We start from the raw sequence: 21,655 nt of genomic DNA on the forward strand, positions 1-21,655 counted from the left end.
TCACAGAAATGGATGAATATTTCAAACCACCGGCATTACGTCAATGTGGTCTCAAGAGAGCCCTCATCACTGCTCGCTCATGTCTTCACCAATTGGCATCCAAACCCTCCCAACAGCTGACTAATACATTTCCTTCGCAAACAAGTAGTGTATCATATTTGATTGCATTTCCTCCTTTGCGCTCCATTTTGAGACTGGAATCTCCAATGGCAACACCTTGGACCATTCTCATTCTTTTTATTGAAACAAAGTGAATGATCTCTATTCTTATCTGAAAAACTCTTTTACTGTACCTTCCTCGTTGCAGATAACTCCGCTGTATGCAAGACAGCTAATACCCCAATAATAGGCATGCTGTGGTTGCATCTCTTTCACCTCACATAGGAAAACAAATATGTGTTGGAAAAGACCAAAAGCTATTTAGTTACCCAGAAAGTTGCCTTCAACCCAAGTAAGTCTCATATTCTTACTTTTTCATTCCAGAAATAACTTTTGAAGTCCATCTTTTATTTTTCTTTAATCAACTTGTGATTTTTATGGCATAGCCCATAGGGCAAAGCCGTCTAGAACAGTGTTTGTCCGTCCGTATGTATGTATGTATGTATGTATGTATGTAAGTATTTTGTCCCCTCAAACATATACCAATTCAGAGCTGACGATCTGGTCACATGACAGGGTGATGTGATTATGTCTGACGTCATTACGGCAGCTGATTCTCCATAGTCCACACACCGCCATTTTGATTTATATGCCGTTCATGCCAAACATATCGTCGAACCTGTCATATATCACAATCGCCATGCTCTACCTTTACGTTTTTCATTCAGTGTGAAACACAAACAAACCGATTGTTAAAATGATCATCAAATATCGAAAGCATCGGCGCTACGTCTCTTGCAACAATACGGTACGTTTACCCATTAGCTCTTACACGAGCCTCGATCTTGTATACAAAAAACACCCCCCAAAAAACCCCTTGTGGGGTATAATCTAGATTACAGTAGATCTTCCCTCAGTTCTGTAAGTAAAACTTACCTCACGGATGTCTGGATTTCTCCAAATTTCTTTGTTTAATGTTATAAACAGCATTAGCGACTGTTTAAAAAGCTAAACATATGTGTTTGTGGTTTATAATATTTTACAAGCCCGGCTTCGCCTATGTTAGACTTTCGGTCTTGTATAATGAAGCTTTGCAACCTTTCCCGATCATGACCTGTTCATTCCAAGCTGCCTTGTAGAGCCAGACATTGACTGGGCATATTTTGACAAGAAAGGTCCTTCCTTAACACCTCGTACCATCTCACAGCATGTAAAACATTTGAACACAGTGCAATGGAATTTGCTCCGCATTATGGATTGTGGCTCCTAAATCCTCTCTCACCCTCTTTTACTTGGCCAAAAAACTTTGGGTATTATTGACATTTGCCAACTGAAAGCAGAAGCACTGGGCTTGTCGCTCTTTCACAGTAGATGGGTTTGTAGCCTTCAAGGCTTCTACCACCTATCTCCAAATGAGCTCTTGTCCTTTCCCATCTGAGACATCCAACCCTTCTTAGCTGTAGCAAATCATAACTTTCCCTTTACACCCTCTCAAATTCCAAGCTCTCTACTCACCCATAAACTTTTATCCTTTAATTCCCCACCTTTCATATTGCTTCCCAATCTTCATCCAGTCATACTTTTCCTTCTTGTGTGAAAGAATAAAAGTACAATCACCATCTCGTATATACTCCCATGTGGTATATTACGCTCTGTCATATTTAAGTCATATTTACTCGCTCTACCAGGTGGGCAGCGGTTCAGAAGCGAGGATCAACTAGGTAGTTTGGATGTGGGATAAATGGAGGGGAGAGGAGTTGAGGTGGTGGAGATGATGCATCAGCATCATCATCATCATCATCATCATCATCGTCATCATCATCATCATCATCATCATCATCATCATCATCGTCATCATCATCATCATCATCATCGTCATCATCATCATCATCATCATCATCATGTAGAGATGATGCATGATGATGGAAATGATGTGTGTGTGTGCAGGAGACCAAATGGAAAGGGGACAGGGTGAGGAGGTTGGTAGGAGGGTACGATTTGCTGCATGCAGAAGGGGATGGAAGGAGTACTGTTGTACGAAGAGGAGGTGTACAATAAGTTGGAAGAGGAAGGTGGGAAGAATGATCTATAAATTGATAAGGATGAGGATAGTAAGTACATTGACAGGTGAGGAAGGGAGGGGGGGGGGCTCAGTATTGCATGGGGCACTCATGACAGGTGTTAAACGTTTTTATATCCAGCTAGAGTAAAACCTGGGCAGGTTGCCATTCGATCATTGGGTGCGGAAATTTATACTGAGTGGCCTTGGGCATTAACATGCACACCATGCAGTGAGGACAATGCAACAAGGTATTACCCACTCCATCACCAAGCTGTTCTGTATGAAATCATACAAATATGAAATGTAATCTTCTCTCCCGCAACAATCGCTGAAGGGCATTGAAAAAATACAGATTCTCTTTTGTAAAAAAAAAAAATTAAAAAAAAATCTATTGTGTGAGGTTGCAGTGTCCAAATTTCCAAGTGTTGCTTCTCATTCTACAGGAACACTGTTGTTCATTTCCTGCTTCTCACAGTCCATCCGCATCATCTGTAGTTGGAGAGGAATATTGAAATAGTCGTTCTGCAGCTGCAGTTATTAAGGCAGGCAATTACATTATTTTTCTAATTCTCTGTCACGAAGTGTCAACATCTAGCGACCAGTCCCCTATCACTTCTTCAGTTCTTTGTGGTTAAAGGTGATGGTGGAAAAGTCAGATTCCTTCACCACAAATTTGGACTCGTGTTCTTATTGGGAAATAAAAATGTACTTAAGATAATGTTATTAAATAACCAATTTTATGGAATCATAAAACATCTGACAATTGATAATAAATGTTTTACAAGCAATTCATTAAAATTGCCACTTGTCGTGTTCACGTTGTCATGTTCTCAGAAGGCTCGTATCGCATTGCAGTTTCATAGTTACCATGGCTATTAGTATATTTATATTACATCTATTCATCATCTGCTTTCCTTGTGCATATCTCTCTTTTTACTTTTCTACCCACAGGTACACCAGTACTGTTCATCACACCCTGGATTGTGCTTAAATACCGATATGAGAACTACAGGTATGTCTGGCGATACACTTATCCATTCACCTGCACACCTTTATTCATTCACTTAGCAACTCTTCCATACATTCATTTCCTCCCTATTTAAAAAGGGACCTTATATCCATTTGCCATATGCAAAAATGATGGGATTTTTACAACCCATACTCCCCCTCTAGCTCCATATTCCAATAACACGTTCCCCTTTATCCTCGCTTCTCCCACATTAGTTTGGGCTCATCTACAAATTATGTACAAATAATTTTCCAGTAACATTAACCTCTACGCCCACTCTTCCTGTCTGCTCAACATAAGCATTGTAATAAATATTCTCACGTCCATGAGTACACTATGGCATCATGACTCAGCAAATGTAGCATCCTGCTTCCTTAAAAAAAAAAAAAAGAGTCCATGGACTTATAGCTGGTTATATGAACAAACCTGCTTTAATCCTCTGACCTGTCTGTATTATTATTCACAAAGAACAACCCTCACAACTGAACTGAATATGAAGTACAGCAATTGAACAAGCTAATAATTAAAGATAATAGTGAGTAACTAAGGGGAAAACCCATAAAAATGATGGGTACACAAACCTCAACTCAACACAGAGGATTACAACACGCACAAAGTTATTGATTACATCCGATTAATTATTTGCAATTAGGGAATGGGAAACGGGAACGAGTCGAAACAGGATTCTAAACGTGAACGGGTTAACATGTTAGGCGGATTTATTTGATGTGCTTCAGGTGTTAATGCGAAATGCACAAACATAGTGTATAAGCACAGCTTTGATCGCTTCCGAAATAATAAAAATAACGCGGGCAGTGTATAGGCACAGAACGCTGGCTTCATTGCTCGATGCCTCTGGGCAAAAACAACTTGTGTTAAGTAATGAAGCCAATACATGGCTATTTCTTAAGTGCATACACAATACTATTAATACATTGTAGTGCGGTGCTATGCGCACGACTTGTCTTGCCAATAAAGGAAGCAACAACGTATGTAACCACAAGTGTCTTTATTCCACGGATCAAACTATAGCACTCCGTGCTCGGGGCTGTGAGCCCCGTGTATATCCCGAGGCCACGCCTACCCCTCGGGCGTGGCCGACACCCTCCTGGTGTGCGGAATGATGTCATCGCGCCAGCGAGCCATCGTGTCCGCCACACGCGCCCCCCCCAGAATTCCCGCGCACCTGAAGGGTCAGTTTGCGGAGCAAACGGATGACCCGGCCGAAGCGCCCTCTGGCGGCTGGCGGCGTCTAGGATGCCGGGAACCGGCTGCCCCTGGGATGGGTGCGGGAGCGGGGGGCGGCATGCCGGCGGGGTCGGGCGGTGCCGGGGGTCCGCCCGCCGGGGGGTGGCCCTGACGCGGGGGCTGACCCACCGGCGGGGGGTGGTCCACGTCGAGGTGGGCCGGTTTGAGGCGGTCCACGGACACGCGGTCAGGAGTACCGCCGATGTCCAGGGTGAAGTGCTTCGCCCCGGTCTCCAGCACGTGGAAGGGCCCGTCGTACGGGGGCTGCAGCGGTGTCCGGTGGGCGCCGTGTCGGACGAACAAGTACTCCGCCGTGCGAAGCTCCTGGGCGACGTGTGTTGGCGGGCGCCCGTGGTGCGCCGTCGGCAACGGGGCGAACCTCTGGGCGGTCTCCTGCAGCGCGGAGCACTGCTGCGCCGCGGACCATGGTGCCGTGGAGTCGGGGAGGAACTCGCCCGGCACCCGCAGCGGTTGTCCGAAGACCAACTCCGCCGCGGATGCGCGCAGGTCGTCCTTGGGCGCCGTCCGGAGGCCCAGCAGGACCCAGGGGAGCCTGTCGAGCCAGCCGCCGTCGCGGAGGGTGGCCCAGAGCGCGGCCTTTAAGGAGCGGTGGAAACGCTTGCACAGGCCGTTGGACTGGGGATGATAGGCCGTGGTACAGTGCAGCTGGACACCGAGCCCCTGCGCGACCGCCCCCCAGAGCTCTGAGGTGAACTGGGGGCCGCGGTCGGATGAGATGTCTGAGGGGGCGCCGAACCGGGCAACCCAGGTGGCGATGAACGCCTGCGCGACGTCCGCCGCTGTCGTCACCGCCAAAGGCACGGCCTCCGGCCACCGGGTGGTGCGGTCCACCATGGTGAGGACGTGGGTGAAACCGCGCGAGGGGGGCAGAGGTCCCAACAAGTCCACGTGAACGTGGTCGAACCGACGTTCGGGCACCGTAAACGGGGCCAACGGGGCTTGGGTGTGGCGGTGCACCTTCGCGCGCTGGCACACGAGGCACGTCCTGGTCCAATCGCGGACAACCTTCCGGAGGCCATGCCAGACGAACTTGTCGGCGACCAGCCTCTGGGAGGCCTTCGTGCCCGGGTGGGACAGGCCATGGATGGCGTCAAAAACCCGGCGCTGCCAGCCCGCGGGCACGATGGGGCGAGGCCGCCCGAGGGAGACGTCGCACAAAAGGGCCGTGCCCGCGCCGTCGAACGGCACCTCGGTGACGCGGAGGCCCGTGACGGCAGTCCGCAAGGCCTGGACATCGGGGTCGGTGGTCTAGTCCGCCGCCATCCGGGCATAGTCAATGCCGAGGTGGACCGCGTGGGCGACGGACCGGGAAAGGCAATCCGCCACCGGGTTGTCCTTCCCCGTGACGTGCCGGATGTCCGTTGTGTACTCGGACACGGCCGAGAGGTGACGCTGCTGCCGGGCCGACCACGGCTCGGCGACCTTGGCCATCGCGAAGACCAGGGGCTTGTGGTCGACAAAGGCCGTGTATGAACGGCCCTCGAGCAGATGGCGAAAGTGCCTGACCGCCAGGTGAAGCCCGAGCAACTCGCGGTCGAAGGTACTGTACCCGCGTTCGTGCGGGCGAAACTGTCGGCTGAAAAACGCCAGCGGTTGCCAAGCTCCACGCACCCATTGCTTGTGCACCGCGCCCACCGCGCAGTCCGACGCGTCGGTGGTGAGGGCGATCGGTGCATCGGGCGCCGGGTGCACAAGCATGGTGGCGTTAACCAGGGCGAGCTTCGCGCCCGCGAACGCCGCGTCCATCTGCTCGGTCCAAACGACATCACCTTTGCCCGGCTTCCCCCGGAGGGCCTCGTGCAGGGGGCCCAGGAGCTGGGCGATGCGGGGCAGGAAACGGTGGTAAAAGTTCACCATGCCCAGGAACTCCTGGAGCCCCCTGATCGTGCGGGGGCGCGGAAACCCCTTGACCGCCTCCACCTTTGCTGGTAAGGGGATGGCCCCGTGCCTGGTGATGCGGTGCCCCAAAAAGTCGATCTCGGCGACGCCGAACCCGGCACTTGGCAGGGTTCACGATCAGGCCATGCTGGACCAGGAGTTCGAAGAGCGTGCGGAGATGGCGGAGGTGCTCTTCACGGGACGCGCCTGCGACGAGGATGTCGTCCAGGTAGACATAGACGAAATCCAGGTCGCGCAAGACGCTGTCCATTAGACGTTGGAACGCCTGAGCCGCATTCTTCAAACCGAAGGGCATCCGAAGGAACTCGAAAAGGCCGAATGGCATAATGATGGCCGTCTTCGGGATGTCCTCCGGCCGGACGGGGACCTGGTGGTAGCTGCGTATGAGGTCCACCTTAGAAAAGCAGGACATTTTCGCCAACCGGGCGGAAAAATCCTGGATGTGAGGGACCGGGTAACGGTCGGGGTGATGGCATCATTGAGGCGGCGGTAGTCCCCGCACGGCCGCCATCCCCCGCCAGGCTTCGGCACGATGTGTAGCGGGGACGCCCAAGCACTCTTGGAGCGCCGCACGATGCCCAGCCGCTCCAGCGTAGCGAACTCCGCTCTCGCCACCGCGAGCTTCGTCGGTTCGAGGCGGCGGGCCCGGGCGTAGACCGGTGGCCCAACGGTGGGTATGTGATGTTCCACCCCGTGCTTGACATCCACCGCCGAGAAGGTGGGCCGCGTGAGGGCCGGGAAGCTGGCGAGGAGGCGGGTGAACTCGTCCGCTGCCGGGTGCGTACAAACCAACCTCGCCGGGATCGGACCGCTCAGCAAACCGCTTGGCGAGCCGCTCGGTGAGCCGCTCAGGGAGCTGCCCAACGAACTGCTCAGCGTGCAAGCCAGCGAGCTGAACGTTTCCGCCTGGACGAGGCGCCTGTTCTTTACATCCACCAACAGCCCATTTGCACACAGGAAATCCGCACCGAGCAATGCCATGGGCACGCTGGCGGTTACGAAAGTCCATTGAAAGCGTTGCCCTCCGAACCGCAGGGAGAGGCAGTGCTTCCCGAAGGTGCGTATGGGCGTACCGTTGGCTGCAAGCAGCGCGGGGCCCCGGCCCGCGGCTCGCTTGTCGGATGTGGAGGCGGGGATAACGCTCACCTGTGCGCCCGTGTCGCAGAGGAAGCGACGCCCAGACAAGGTGTCCGTGACAAACAGGAGGCTGCCGGAATGGCCGAGGCTCAGGGCCGCTACCGAGCGCCGGCTTTGTAGTTTCCCGACTTGCCGAAGGAGCACGGCGGGAAACAATTCCTCGCCTTCTGGCCAAACCTGGTGTGGAAATGGCACCAGGTTTGCGGCAAAGGCGGAGGCCGCGGTTTTCGCAGTGGTGGTGGGCGGGGCGTGGCTGCGGCCACGCGGTGTGCATCGGCCTCGAGATCCACGAGGTGTGGTGCATCAGCATCAGCGTCAGCCCCGGGATCCGCGACGGCCGCACCGAAGCTCGCCCGTGTGTCACACGCCGCGAAAAACTTGTCGGCCTCGACGGCCAGCGCGCGGGGTTCCTTTATCTTGGAACCGGCCAACGCGAGGCGTACCTGGGCCGGCAGCTGGCGTAAAAAGAGCGCTCGGAATAAAAAATCCGGTGCTTTGTCCCCCAGTAGCGACAGCATGTGGTCCATTCGGACCGATGGTCGCTTGTCGCCGAGGTCGGGAAGGTCCAGGAGACGGTCGGCCCGTTCGTCCTCTGTGAGGCCGAACGTGGCGATGAGGCGACGCTTGAGCGCCTCATACATGTGGTCGGCCGGTGGGTTCCGCAGGACGGACATGACTCGGGCGGCTGTGCCGGGCCCGAGGGCGGTGATGACGTGGAAATAGCGCGTCTCGTCCGCCGTTATGCCACGAAGCTGAAACTGGGCTTCGGCCTGCATAAACCATATCTCCGCCTGAGCTTCCCAAAACTCAAGGAGTTTCACCGCTACCGCGTTGCTGCTCGTCATGGCGCGTTCTGTAGGTCAGCGTCGGCTGAACTAGTCGAGGTCACCAATGTAGTGTGGTGCTATGCGCACGACTTGTCTTGCCAATAAAGGAAGCAACAACGTATGTAACCACAAGTGTCTTTATTCCACGGATCAAACTATAGCACTCCGTGCTCGGGGCTGTGAGCCCCGTGTATATCCCGAGGCCACGCCTACCGCTCGGGCGTGGCCGACACCCTCCTGGTGCGCGGAATGATGTCATCGCGCCAGCGAGCCATCGTGTCCGCCACAACATCATGTTTATATGGCTTTGATAGAACCCAATCCACTGGGCTATGTTGGAATGATCCTATAGACCAGAATGCTTGAAGCCTGGGGCCTACACAAACTGTATGCCTCAGAACGCCTGTGACGCAGATGGGCTGCAACGTATTGACATTTGATGATGCTTTTAACAGTCGCTTTTGGTCTTTTTTACACTGAAGAGAAACTTATAGGGAAGGAATGGCGATTGTGAATATAACACTTTTGAATATGTCTTGGGCCTAACAGAGCAGCAAAATGGCAGACGTATGATTTTTTTCAGGGGTGGAGTCAGGACAGCTGTTCAGCTGTAATGAAATGGTTGTAATGAAATATACAAGCACATTTTGAGGTTCGGCTAATTATATATAAAGATGGTATATGTAGTGCCAAATGAAATTCTATACTATTGAGTACTATAGAAAATGTATATGTGTATGTTCCATGCCATGACTATGTACCATGCTGGTCTTTCCAAATAATTCTGTGATTGTCATATATAGGGTCTCCCAGAGAGGCCACAAGAGTGTTCGGTTGGAACAATTTTAATGGGATGAAGAGGGACGGGATGGGAAGGATGGACTGGAAGGACTTTGGAGGCCTTTCAAAAAAGTGTGATATACTTTAAAGTTTAAAGCATAAATACCCAGAAGCAGATGCATACTACACTGCAGTAGGTGTTTTGGGGGTATTGCTATATCGCCTTCATAACTGTTTACAATATGAAAAGAGATTTGTACTTTTTGATTAGAGTGTATCTTTGAGCTGGCAGGATGGCCTAGACCTAGAGGTCTGCACAGTCACCTCTAAGCTGTCTAGCCTAGGTTTGAATCTCGGCCCAGCTAAAAACTGTCATCCTAGTGTTTCTCAGGAAGGGTGATTCATCATTGTGTGTGCCGTCTCATGGATGGACGTTAAACTGGGCGTCCCGTCTGCCGGAAATAGTTGGTGGATGATAAAGATCCCACGGTGTCCTTAACAAATAGTAGGCGAGCTATTGCTGGTACCTTGAACAAATTCCAAATTCCTGCCCTAACTTAGTCGATCGTTATGCCTGGCCAGCTGGCCATTCCCAAATGAACATGGGAATAATTGTGACTGTTTAAGAATAAGAAGAAGAAGTTGAGAGTATTCAACAATCCCACCCCATCCTAGTTCATGTTTATTCACATCTTCTGCTCTCTGTCCCAACACCTCCCCTCCCTCCATCCTTCTCCAATGGAATTTCACAATTCCCACCAATCTTCAATGAACTCCATAAGCTGTTGGATGCAAAATGACAACATGAAGTTTTGGTGGATAATTCGTCTGCCAATCATGATTTCCATTGTGGTGAGTGACACCTATGCACCCCAGCAGGCTCCACTTGACAACTATTTAGTACTCACACAAATCCACCATTCCTACTCCTATCCCCTCTCCACCTCCCTCTCAATTCCCAGTCCGTCTTCGACCATTCTTGCATTCTAACTGACCTTGCCTTTTCAATTTTCCACTTAGGATTAACTATGTTGAACAAAAGATGTATTTTCTTAATCTTTTATACACCCCCCAGCCCCCCTATTTGAATAACATTCTTCAATGGCTTTAGGAATCCAAGGTTGCACTTACGAAGACCTATTTAGTCAACATAATGATAAACCTTGCAGTCATTCCTGTTACAGTGCAGAACTTTCTACCTGCAAAACTCAGCTACATCCTAAACCTTTGTGCTTTGCATTTTTTTCTCATCCTGTGTTGCCTGATAATTATATAATTATATGCAGCCAAACGATGTATAAATTGGAGATGTGCCATGCATGACACCTCATATTCTTCATTCAATTATTATTGTCAAACTATAATTACTTTCAGAACTAGATGGTGTTCATAGAATACTATTCATGCACAGTCAACTTGGCGCAAGCCAACTCTTCTGTTTTTGAACGTTTTCTTCCTTTGATCTAATATGGCTGCTGACCACGTGAGCGATTACATCATAAATTTATATTCTCTAATATAATTGTTGCGTAGAAGCCTGGTGTTGGCTTAGCGGTTCAGGTGCTGGCTTGGGATCCTAGGATCCTCGGCTCGTAATCCCGGTCGATCGCTGAATTAACACCAGGGGGGTTGACTCAGCCTGTCATCCTTCTGAGGTCGGTAAATTGGGTACCAGCTCACTGGTCATTCCCTGTGTGTTGCAAGAGGCGACTAACAGGGTTGCCTGCAGGAAGGGCATTCGGCCATAAAACATTGTTTCAAAAAGGGGACCACGGTGCCCGAAAAAGGCCAACCCCTGCTCTGCGGGAGAAAATGGCCTCTAAAGGTGGTTCTTATAATTGTTGCGTAGATCACGCTCAATACATTTCACACCAATCACCCTGTCGAATTATGACGTCGTAACGTCAACGTTAACAACACTTTTTTTTTTCTTTTTTTTTTGTATACAAGATCGAGGCTCGTGAAAGAGCGAACATTAATCACACAGAAAGACAAACAGACACACAAAACAAATAACATCGGGAGCGGTAGACAAGATGGGGAGAGAGGGGGAAGGACACAAACACAACATTTGAGAGCAGGGACCGAGAGACATGGAGACATCGAGAGAACTGTGGGAGGGAGAGGGCTTTGGGGGGGAGGCATGGGAAGGGGGGGGGGTGGGATATAAAACATATGGACACTGCCAAGACTTCCAGGAAAGAAGTTGGAATTTCAAACAAGGTGGATCTGGGGTGAATTAGTGGGGGTAGAAAAGATCAAGGTTTTGGATGGGGGAAGATAAGAGATGGTGGTGAACAGCTGTTTTGAAGACCTGGAGGGAGGAGTGTGATTGAAGTGAGTGTGGGAGTTTGTTCCAGAGGCGGGAGAAAAGAGGAATGAAAGAGTGAAGGTGAGCAGAGAGCCGAGATTTCGGCAGTTTAACCATCAGAGGGTGGCTGGCAGATCTTGTGCGACCTGTAGGAATATTTGGGGGACAGAGCACAGAGAGAGCTGGGGGAGCAAGGCCGGAGAGGAGTCGGTAGAAGACAGAAAGACCACCTACCTGCCTGCGGTGAGTGAGTGAAAGGCCCTCAGAGATAGCTTCATCGCGGGAGCTTCCACTTATTTCCTATGTTCTTTACAATGAGCCATGTTTCAATTTTTTTCCATGGAGCGGTTTCGGAGATATAGAGGTGCAACGTTTTTTTGTTTTTTCCAAGATGGCACCTGTTCATGAAGTTTTACGTTACCACGTGGCCTATGATGTCATAATTATCAATCAAATATTCTACAGGAGGAGGTGCTCCTATGGTGAAAATTTCGTGTCAATCGGACCAAGAATTGCAGAGAAAAAAAAATTAATGCTGGTCCAATCAAGCGTTATACATGTCGAAGTATGACGTCATAATTAAGGTACTGATGACATCATCATTAACATATCTTATTCCCCATGGGGGGAACTTGACAATGAGCCACGTTTCAATTTTTTCCCATGGAGTGGTTTCGGAGATATAGAGGTGCAAGGTTTTTCGATTTTTTCAAGATGGTGCCTGTACCATGTGACGTATTAGACGATGGATTTATGGAAAAAGGCCATGTATAAGCTTCTGGGTGCAATTTTTGGGTAAAAGTTGGGAACCTCACTTTTTAACATAATTAGGGTATGCTGAATTCGATTAACCCGGTTCCCAAGCCGAATTTTGAGTTTTTGAATTTTGAGTTTTTGAGTTTTGAATTTCCCACTTCCCACGTGCACAATGTGAACATCTTTGGATGATGTCAGGTACATCAAAGAAACGGCGTTACACACCAATTGATGCTATTTTAAACAATTTACCGAGAAGTTTGTCCACAGCACTGCCACCATTTCATGCATTAACTGGGTGGGACACCACCTCCTATTTTGCAAATCACACCAAACGAACATCATGGGAAAGTCTTCAAAGAGCACCATAAACTGTTGAAGAACTTGGGCATTGGTGAACTCACAGAGGAGACAATCAAATCTGCAGAAGCGTTCGCCTGTCGAATATATAATGTGCACAGAACAACCTCTGTTGATTCAGCACGACATATGTTGTTCTCCAAGACTAGTAAACCAGAAGCAATGTCACCGACAAGTGATGCTCTTCATTTCCATTTGATGCGAGTACACTATCAAGCCATGGCATGGAGAAATGCTCATTGTGCAATACCTGACCTTCCTGCACCTGTGGAAATGGGATGAAACGTGGTGATTCAGGACGAGAGCCTATTCTGATGTCACCGAGTCCAATCCCAGAAAGTTGCCTCGAGATGATTTGTTGTGCATGCCAGAAGTAATGCAAGACTCGACGCTGCAAATGTCGCTATTCATAGATGAGGTGCACATCAATGTGTGCCTGTCAGCAACAGAGTGATGATCAGATCCCTTGTATGAATTTGATGTAGTTTGGCAAAACAACATGTGTGACATTCCTGAATGTTTGTGCTGCATGGCCATGTATACTTAATTTTAGAATAAATGGTTGAATGAAACATCGTCTTATTAAAACAATTTCCCATTTTATAGTGTCCAATTTCAATATCAGTTTGAATGTCTCTTTCAATATGTCGCCAACCATAATATAGACTACACGGATTTATGAAAAAGGCCATGTATAAGCTTCTAGGTGCATTTTGGGGTAAAAGTTGTAAGGTTAAAGTAAAAGAGTTGCATGTATATTGTATATACATGATATATAAATGCTTGTTCAAAGAAATTGTCCAAAAATGGCAATTTGGCGGCCATTTTGTTTATGCTAAATAGAAGGTCAAAAACTCAACATTCGGCTTGGGAATCGGGTTAATCGAATTCAGCATACCCTAATTATGTTAAAAAGTGAGGTTCCCAACTTTTACCCAGAAATGCACCTAACATTCACATTTCTCAGAAATCCGTCTAGTCTATGATGTCATAATTATCATTACAAAATTTTACAGGAGTCGCTCTTATGGTACAAATTTTGTGTCCATCGGACCAATGGTTGCCGAGAAAATGAACTTGAAAAATGCAGACTCGCCACACATACGCACATACGTACCCGAATGCCTAACCCTGTTTTCGCTTTGCGAGCGCAGGGTAAATATACCTTTCTTGAGGTATGTTTGCTTAGCAAGGTATAATAGTTATTCATGCAGATGCAAAGCATAATCTACCAAACCTAAGCAACATTAATTAGAAAGTAGTCACATGAGGTTATTGCTTTACCTGCCCCTGTTTTGTGGATGCTGAAGGTAGTAAATATGTGATGCAGCTATCATATTTGTGTTGGAACCAATCTGTGGATCGGTCCCATCGGCCGATGGGTCTGACCCGTTTGGCGACCCATCTGTGGATGCACGAGAAATGACAATGCAGACCCATCGGTCGATGGGTCTGCGCCATCTGCGGATGTGTTGTTCACCTTGAAGGAATGTGTATGCATCAATGGTGGATGAGTTAACCTAACCCTAACCCTAACCCTAACCCTAACCCTAACCCTAACCTAACCCTAACCCTAACAACCCTAACCCTAACCCTAACAACCCTAACCCTAACAACCCTAACCCTAACCCTAACCCTAACAACCCTAACCCTAACCCTAACCCTAACCCTAACCCTAATCATCAGCACCTGCCACTCTCTACCCTGCCACCATTCCCCTCCGCCATTATCAGAAGAACACCTAATGTTTTGTATGAATGTTGAGTATGTTATGTAAAGCTTTACTAAAACTGCCATGTATCTGTTAATTACAAAATGTATTGACAAAATGTATAAATAGATGGGTAGAAATAGATAATAAAACATTTAAAAATCATCTCTGTTAAATTCCTACCACATGTAATTCCAATGACTGTGTACCTGATTGAAGAGCACCATTCTGTCAACACATTCCTTCAAGGTGAACAACACATCCGCAGATGGCGCAGACCCATCGGCCGATGGGTCTGCATTGTCATTTCTCGTGCATCCACAGATGGGTCAGACCCATCGGCCGATGGGACCGATCCACAGATGGGTTCCAACATTTGTACTACACTATACCTGTCCTACTCTCATATCATTTTCCGGGTCTTGTGACGGTTAAAACAGATGTGCAGCTTGTTTAATGATCTCAGCACATGTTCGAGACAGCCTGGAAGAACACAGAACCGAGCTGCATGATTTTGATTCCAATACGCAGTTTGCAATGAGTGCTTTACACAAACATCAGAGCACTTGATAGATTAATTATTGATCCTAAATTAATCAAAGAGAAAAAGCAAATGATGGTAGTCAGAAAAGAAAACAGAAAAAGACAAAAAAATTAATGAGATAAACAGCAGCGTCGACTAAGTTCCATTTTCATAGAACAACACAAATGTAATTTCGATCTGGCTGATGAAGAGCCAAATTTCTATGAAACCTGCTGTGGCCTTACCTGAATTGGTGGATTTTCTCCACCATGCATGCTGTTTCCTGTTTAAATGTTCTTTATCTCTGCTTATTTAGTAGCAGCAATCATTCCACAAGATGGTTGTTTTTGCTTCTCTGTTGTTTTTTCTTAATTTGACAGTTTTTCTTTTCATTCTGTGCATATTCTTTACTCTGAGTGGTTTCCTGTAACGTAAACAGTATGATTTAGCTATACTGTCAAGAGATGTAGAAGATTAACCAAATCTCCAAAACCCCCAACGTCTCAGACCATTAAATATAGTGATCTTGCAGATAACTACGAAAAAGGAAACCCTCAAGATCTCACTCTTGCATGAGCCTCGATTTTGTATCCATGACAAAATATTAATACCAAATTAACAAATGATAATGAGGGCTGCCTTTTCATCTCAAAAAGTGGGAAAACATCCAAAATGAGAACAGCACTCGGGAGAGAGCATACCTGCGCCAGGATGAACAGTTTACGTTTTGGATCCCACTGATAGTCCAGATCTGGATCCGAACCTGATCCTAAATCTAATCAGCTTGTTCTTGTCACCTAACCAACTAATCCACCTACTTTTGTCATGATCCGTCCACAACTTTTTGAAATACTATAAGCTACATGTCGTTTTTGGCCCTATTACTCAATGGTGAAGAATCACATTAAAAACCTTAGTATCTGGATTCGGATCTTCACCAAATCTAATGAATTTGTCCTTGTCACACTTCCAACCCGTCCACCAGGTTTTGTCTGAATCCGTCCATAACTTTTTAGAATATCCTGCTCACAGACAAACAGGCAGGGGTGAAAACATAACCTCCACCCACCTTCAGTGGCAGATGTAACAAGTAAACACAGCCTTAAGAAAAATTTGATCACACATGGCTTTCTCGGAAAGTGTCAACCCAAGGGTGAGGTAGATCTGTGTGATACTTTAAAAGCATGAGTGATCTGTGTAAAAACCCTGAAGCATATACATGTTAACCACTAAGCTTGAGCAGGTGTTTGGTGGGTATTGCTATCACCTTCAAAACTGTTCACACTATCATAAAGGATTTGTACTTTTTAATTGGAGTGTATACACCATTCCCACCTCACCTAAGTATGTTGATTTTTGCCACCAGCAATCTCTTGCCTCTAACCCTATTAATGCACTTGTGTCTGCAGATAAACTTTTTCATCTTTATGTGGATCATTTCTGTTGTCATCTCCAAGCTTAGAGCACATCAAATGTGCAGAATAGACATCAGGTGCAGGTAAAGACCTATTTATCTACGCATTCCATTACAGTGCAGATTTTGAGTGCGGGGGATTTTCACCTGGAGAGATTTTTCACCCTTTTCTCTCTGTTTCACCTGTAGAGTGAAACAATTGGGTTTTCAGGGCTGTGGGACAATGCCACAGAGCAAACAATGAGAAACTTTTTTCACATTTCATGTCTTTTACATGGGAAAGCAAATGTTGGAAGAATTTTTATTTGGGTTCAACTGTGTGTGACAACTCTTCCATAAATTTTACCTGTCCCAATAATTCATTGTACAGTATATACTCTAATTAGTATTCATATATTTTATAATAACCCTGCTTTATATTTAATGGACATGTCAAGAGTTCTGGTCTGAAATGGATAATAATGATAATAAAAACAATAATTAGAGCGACGTCGATGGGGCACCATCGAAAATCTCCACGCTTCTCATCGAAAAAGTTGAAAGATGGCATAAAGTTCCACCAGGATCGACCCAATATTAAATTTAAAGTTTAATTTTTTTTTGTTTTGAGCCATAATACCCTAAATCCCCACCCCCAGGGGTATGATTTTGGCACAAATCGTTACATATTGCATCTTTTCCCAATGTTGATTGCATACTTGGAATGGATTGCTCCATTAAAAAAAAAAAAAAAAAATACACAAAGTTTCATTAAAAACGTTTTAAAATATGCCCGTAATTGCAGTTTTTGTAATTTGACCTTTTGGCCATGCCCATGGGGTGGGGCAAAAATGATACTGCTCTTGCATCTTCGTGCCATGTGGTGATCATAACTACCAAGTTTAGTGAATTTCTGCACAACCAGTTAGGAGGAGATAGCGTGACAGACAGATGGAGCCAATTACAATATCCCCTCGTTTGGTTTCAAAAAGTGTGGGGATAATAATACAGTATATTATTATCTTTTGGGTGAAAAAAACCCCTCAATATCTAACATTGCTCATCTATGCTTTAAGAGAATAACATGATACATTGCAAAACTTGTAAAACTTGTAAAACTTAGCCAATTGATTAACTATTTAATTTTTTTAGGATTATTATTTCTTTATTTTTTATTATTAATTATTTCTTTATTTTCTTTCTCATCTGGGCAATATCTCAGGCACCTTTTGAGCTGGGAAGCTAATATTTGGACATGACAGTGACCAAGTGATGTGGCTATAAAGGATATTTTTCATTTACTGATTAATCATTTAATCGATTAATTATTTATTGATTAATCAATTAATTATTTGATTTTTTATTAATGACTTATTTAATTAAATTTCTAAACGATACATCTTCGGATGAAGCACTAGTGGTTTAGTTATGCTATTAGCCAATTGATGAAGAAAATATTTTGTGATAATCTTTTATTGATTTTAATTATACAATTAATCAATCAATTATTGTATACCTCTCCCTCCCAATGCAGTCTCCATGAGCTGCACTGCGGTATTGCCGGGGGCCGGAGGCGTCCCGGCAATGCCGCGCTGTAGGATATTTAATTATTTGGCATGGGGGCGGTGTACTTTGAATGTATCTTTACTTGTTGAGGAATATTTTTATGTGAAACATCTCAGGCCATATATTTACTAACATGTAAAAACTGTACATCTAAGTATGTGGAGGAAATTATACAGTAATGAAACTCATGGTCAAATGCTTCTTTTTCTTTTTATTTTTGTATATAAGATCGAGGCTTGTGAAAGAGCTAACATTAATCACACAAAAAGTCAAACCGACACAAACCGACACATAAAACACAAAATAAGGGGAGCGGTAGGCAAGATTGGGAGAGAGGGGGAAGGACACAAACACAACGTTTGAGAGAAGGGACATCGAGAGAACTGTGGGAGAGAGGGGGCTTGGGGGAGGTGGGAGAGGTATAAAACATATGGACACTGCAAGGACTTCCAGGAAAGAAGTTGGAATTTCGAAAAAGTGTATCTGGGATGAATTCGCGGGGGTAGAAAAGATCAAGGTTTTGGAAGGGGAAAGATAAGAGATGGTGGTGAACAGCTGTTTTAAAGACCTGGAGGGAGGAGTGGGATTGAAGGGAGTGGGGGAGTTTGTTCCAGAGGCGGGAGAAAAGGGGAATGAAAGAGTGAAGGTGAGCAGAGAGCCTAGACTTTGGCAGTTTAACCATAAGAGGGTTGCTGGTAGATCTTGTGCGACCTGTAGGAATATTTGGGGGACAGAGCAAAGAGAGAGCTGCGGAGCAAGGCCGGAGAGGAGTCGGTAGAAGACAGAAAGACCACCAACCTGCCTGCGGTGAGTGGGTGAAAGGCCCTCGGAGTTAGCTTCATCGCAGGAGATTCCAATGATTCTGAAAGCTTTGGTTTCAACAGCGTGAAGCCGAGCTAGGTGTGAGGCAGGAGAACCAGCCCAGAGGGGGGAACAGTATTCCATTGAGCTGCGGATGAAAGCCTTGTATGTGGTGAGGAGCTCAGGTGTGCCAAGGAAGGACTTCGTACGACGGAGGATGCCCAGTCGGCGACTGGCTTTGGAGGCCAGCTTGGAAATATGGTTTTCCCAAGAAAGATCATGGCGGAAAGTGAGACCCAAAAGCTTGAGCGACAGAACTTCTTGGAGAGGATTGTTGGGAAATTAGATGGGAGGGTTTTCCAGTCGGTGTTTTCAGACAGACATCGTAAGAGTGTGAGATTTGTCAGGATTGAAAGACATGTTCCACTTTTTTGACCAGTCTGTGATTTTGTCCAGGTCTGCAGAGAGTGAGGAGGCTGCAGACTGCCGATCTGAGGGATGAGGAATGGAGCGGCAGAGAGTGGAGTCATCAGCAAAGAGATCGGATTTTCCAGAGAGTCGGAGAGATCATTGATGAAGACCAGAAAAAGCACAGGGCCTAGAACACTACCTTGGGGAACTCCACCCAGAACAGGAAGGGGCAATGAGAGAAATCCATTCAGGGCCACACGTTGACTACGACCAGAGAGGAAGTCCGCAAGCCAAGCGTGGAGATTTACATGGATACCAAAGGAGGAGAGTTTGGTGAGCAGAGCTGGATGCCAGACCGTATCGAAGGCACGTGATATGTCAAGGGTGACAGCTCTGATTTCCTGTTTGGCATTGATTACCTCCATCCATTGTTGAGACAGCAGAAGCAACATGTCCAGAGTAGAATGACCTGGTCTGAATCCAAATTGATGATCGGAGATCAAGCCATTGGAGAAGAGGAAGGATTTGATATCCGAAGCAATGATGGATTCCATGACTTTGCTGATAATTAGGAGCAGGCTGATTGGTCTGTAGTTGCAAGGATCTGTTTTTGCACATTTTTTGTGTAAATCGGTCATGTTTGCTGATTTCCAAGATGCTGGTAGATGACCTTGAGAAAAAGAGAGGGTGAAGAGAACAGAGAGAGGGTGAGATAGAGCGGAAGAGCAGGATTTTAGGACTCATGGGCTGATGCCGCCTGGTCCAGTTGCAGAATCAGAGTCGAGGTTTGACAAAAGTTAGATAAATCTTCATTAGATAAATCACTCAATTTACTACATATGAGTGAAATAATGTTGAGTATAGTGTCCAAATAAATGAAATAATTCTGGCCTGTAGCAGACTCGTGTATGAGAAATAATTTGATATAAAATGCAAAAAAAAAAATTTTTTTTTTTTTTTTTGGATGGAGAAATAAAGACCTTTATATCCATCCATATGATCTACATTAAAAGAAAGGGAGACGAATAAATGCGTAATGTAAGTCAGGTTATCCTGACGCTTGTGGGTTTCGCCGAGAGAGGTTTTTGACTCAAGTCTTTCATGAACCGCCCGGCCTGGTCTGACGCTCGATTGAGTAGTTGGGGCAGGAATTTGGAATTTGTTCGTGGTGCCGGCTATAGATTGCCTATTCTTCTTCACGAAGGACACCATGGGATATTTAACGCCCGCCATGTAATGCCGGCAAGTTGGGATGCTAGTTTAGCGTCCATAGGAGGGACGGCGCACACACTGATGAATCACCCTGCCAGTGAAATACCGGGATGACAGTTTATAGTTGGGTCCGGATTCGAACCTAGCCTAGAGGAGAATATGCGTACCTCTCGGTCTAGGCCATGCTGCCAGCCCAATGCAAATCAGGTTATAATGCTTATTTTAATCATATACAAATATTTCGTGTCAAGAGGACAATAATCATTGACTTGAATTGTCACTAAACGAACTAAAGAGTTCCTAGAACACAATACCCCGCACAGTGTTTAGGTATATACAGTATTGTGCTTCAAATCAGAAAGCATGTTTGGATATCGTATCGTGTGGTTGCACCGAGGAGTGTCTCATGATGTGGTGCAGGTGCCCAAAAATTGAGATTAGCATGCACAGAAGGTTGCTGATGTCCCCCCCAAAAAAAAAAAATCTTAATCCTACCAGTACAGGAATATTCAAGTTGTGTGGACAACAGTAAGTTTTAACAGCAAATTATTTTTGCCAAGAGAGTTAAGTATCGAGTTGGAAAGAGAAGGGTAAATGGTTGCATTTCTGATGGCGATTACAGAAGATTTCTGTAATTCATAGTTTCGTAGCAGTGGGTAGAACAGAAGGAATGAGATGAAAAGTGGAAAACACTCTTGTCGAAATGGCGAACTTGCGAGATTTCTCAAGAGTGTGACGATGTTATAATGGGTCCTGGCACAATGTCACAGCAGGTGTACCACGAGGCATGATGAACGAGAATGCTGGAAATGCAGATAACCACCGGGAAATGTGACAGTTTAAGAACTACAGGGTGTCCATAAAGTCCCTGTGCAACTTTTAATGTAAACATGATAGAAACAAACCGTAAATGGTCCACGGAAGTTATCGGTACCCTGCGCATGTGTAGCGAAAAGTGGGGTTAAGCAATTGGTTCCATTTGTCTGTCTGTCTACAAACGTCAGTTTGTGATCGTGACTTTGGATCTGAAATTGTCCCGACCGCACATACACACAGAGGAGTTAGATTAAAAAAAATTTTTTTAAATCTCTGTCTACCTGTCTGAGTAGTGTCTACCTGTTTGAGTACCAGTTCACTGGTAATTCCCTGCTTGTCGTTAAAGGCGGCAAAAAGGGTTGGCGTCAGGAAGGGCATCCGGCCATAAAACATTGCTTCAAAAAGGGGACCGAAAAACAACAACAACCACGGTTCCCGAAAAAGGCCAACCCCCGCTTGCAGGGAAAAATGGCCTCTAAAGGTGGTTTTTGTGTCTACCTGTCTGGCATTCAAACAAAATTAAAAATCATTCCAAACAGGAAACTTCGGATTTACGGTAAACTGGTATGGTTGTACGGTACTTCACATTGCTCATTTGCAGGCGGATAGATGTTGTTTGCTGGTATCGTTTTTCATGACGACACAGGTTGGGTGAAAATGCCTTTGAAGGAATACTTTGTAAAATGGGACGTTTACTTTGAGAGCCCTTTTGT

The 21,655-nt window shown here is 46.2% G+C and overlaps 1 protein-coding gene across 5 annotated transcripts in view; it reads left to right on the top strand.

The window, feature by feature from the left end:
- The window catches only part of LOC137436743 (glucagon-like peptide 1 receptor), a 131,284-nt gene that overhangs the window by 91,612 nt on the left and 18,017 nt on the right, over positions 1-21,655 (top strand). For all 5 annotated transcript variants that reach the window (XM_068130795.2, XM_068130794.2, XM_068130797.2 and 2 more), the window contains exons 9-11: positions 3,113-3,173; positions 9,865-9,934; positions 16,153-16,241. In XM_068130795.2, coding sequence (XP_067986896.1) covers positions 3,113-3,173; positions 9,865-9,934; positions 16,153-16,241 — 220 coding nt within the window. The remainder of the gene's footprint in view (positions 1-3,112; positions 3,174-9,864; positions 9,935-16,152; positions 16,242-21,655) is intronic.

This window comes from Myxine glutinosa, chromosome 11 (genome assembly GCF_964187855.1).
Source record: "Myxine glutinosa chromosome 11, kmMyxGlut1.1, whole genome shotgun sequence".
Lineage (NCBI taxonomy): Eukaryota > Metazoa > Chordata > Myxini > Myxiniformes > Myxinidae > Myxine > Myxine glutinosa.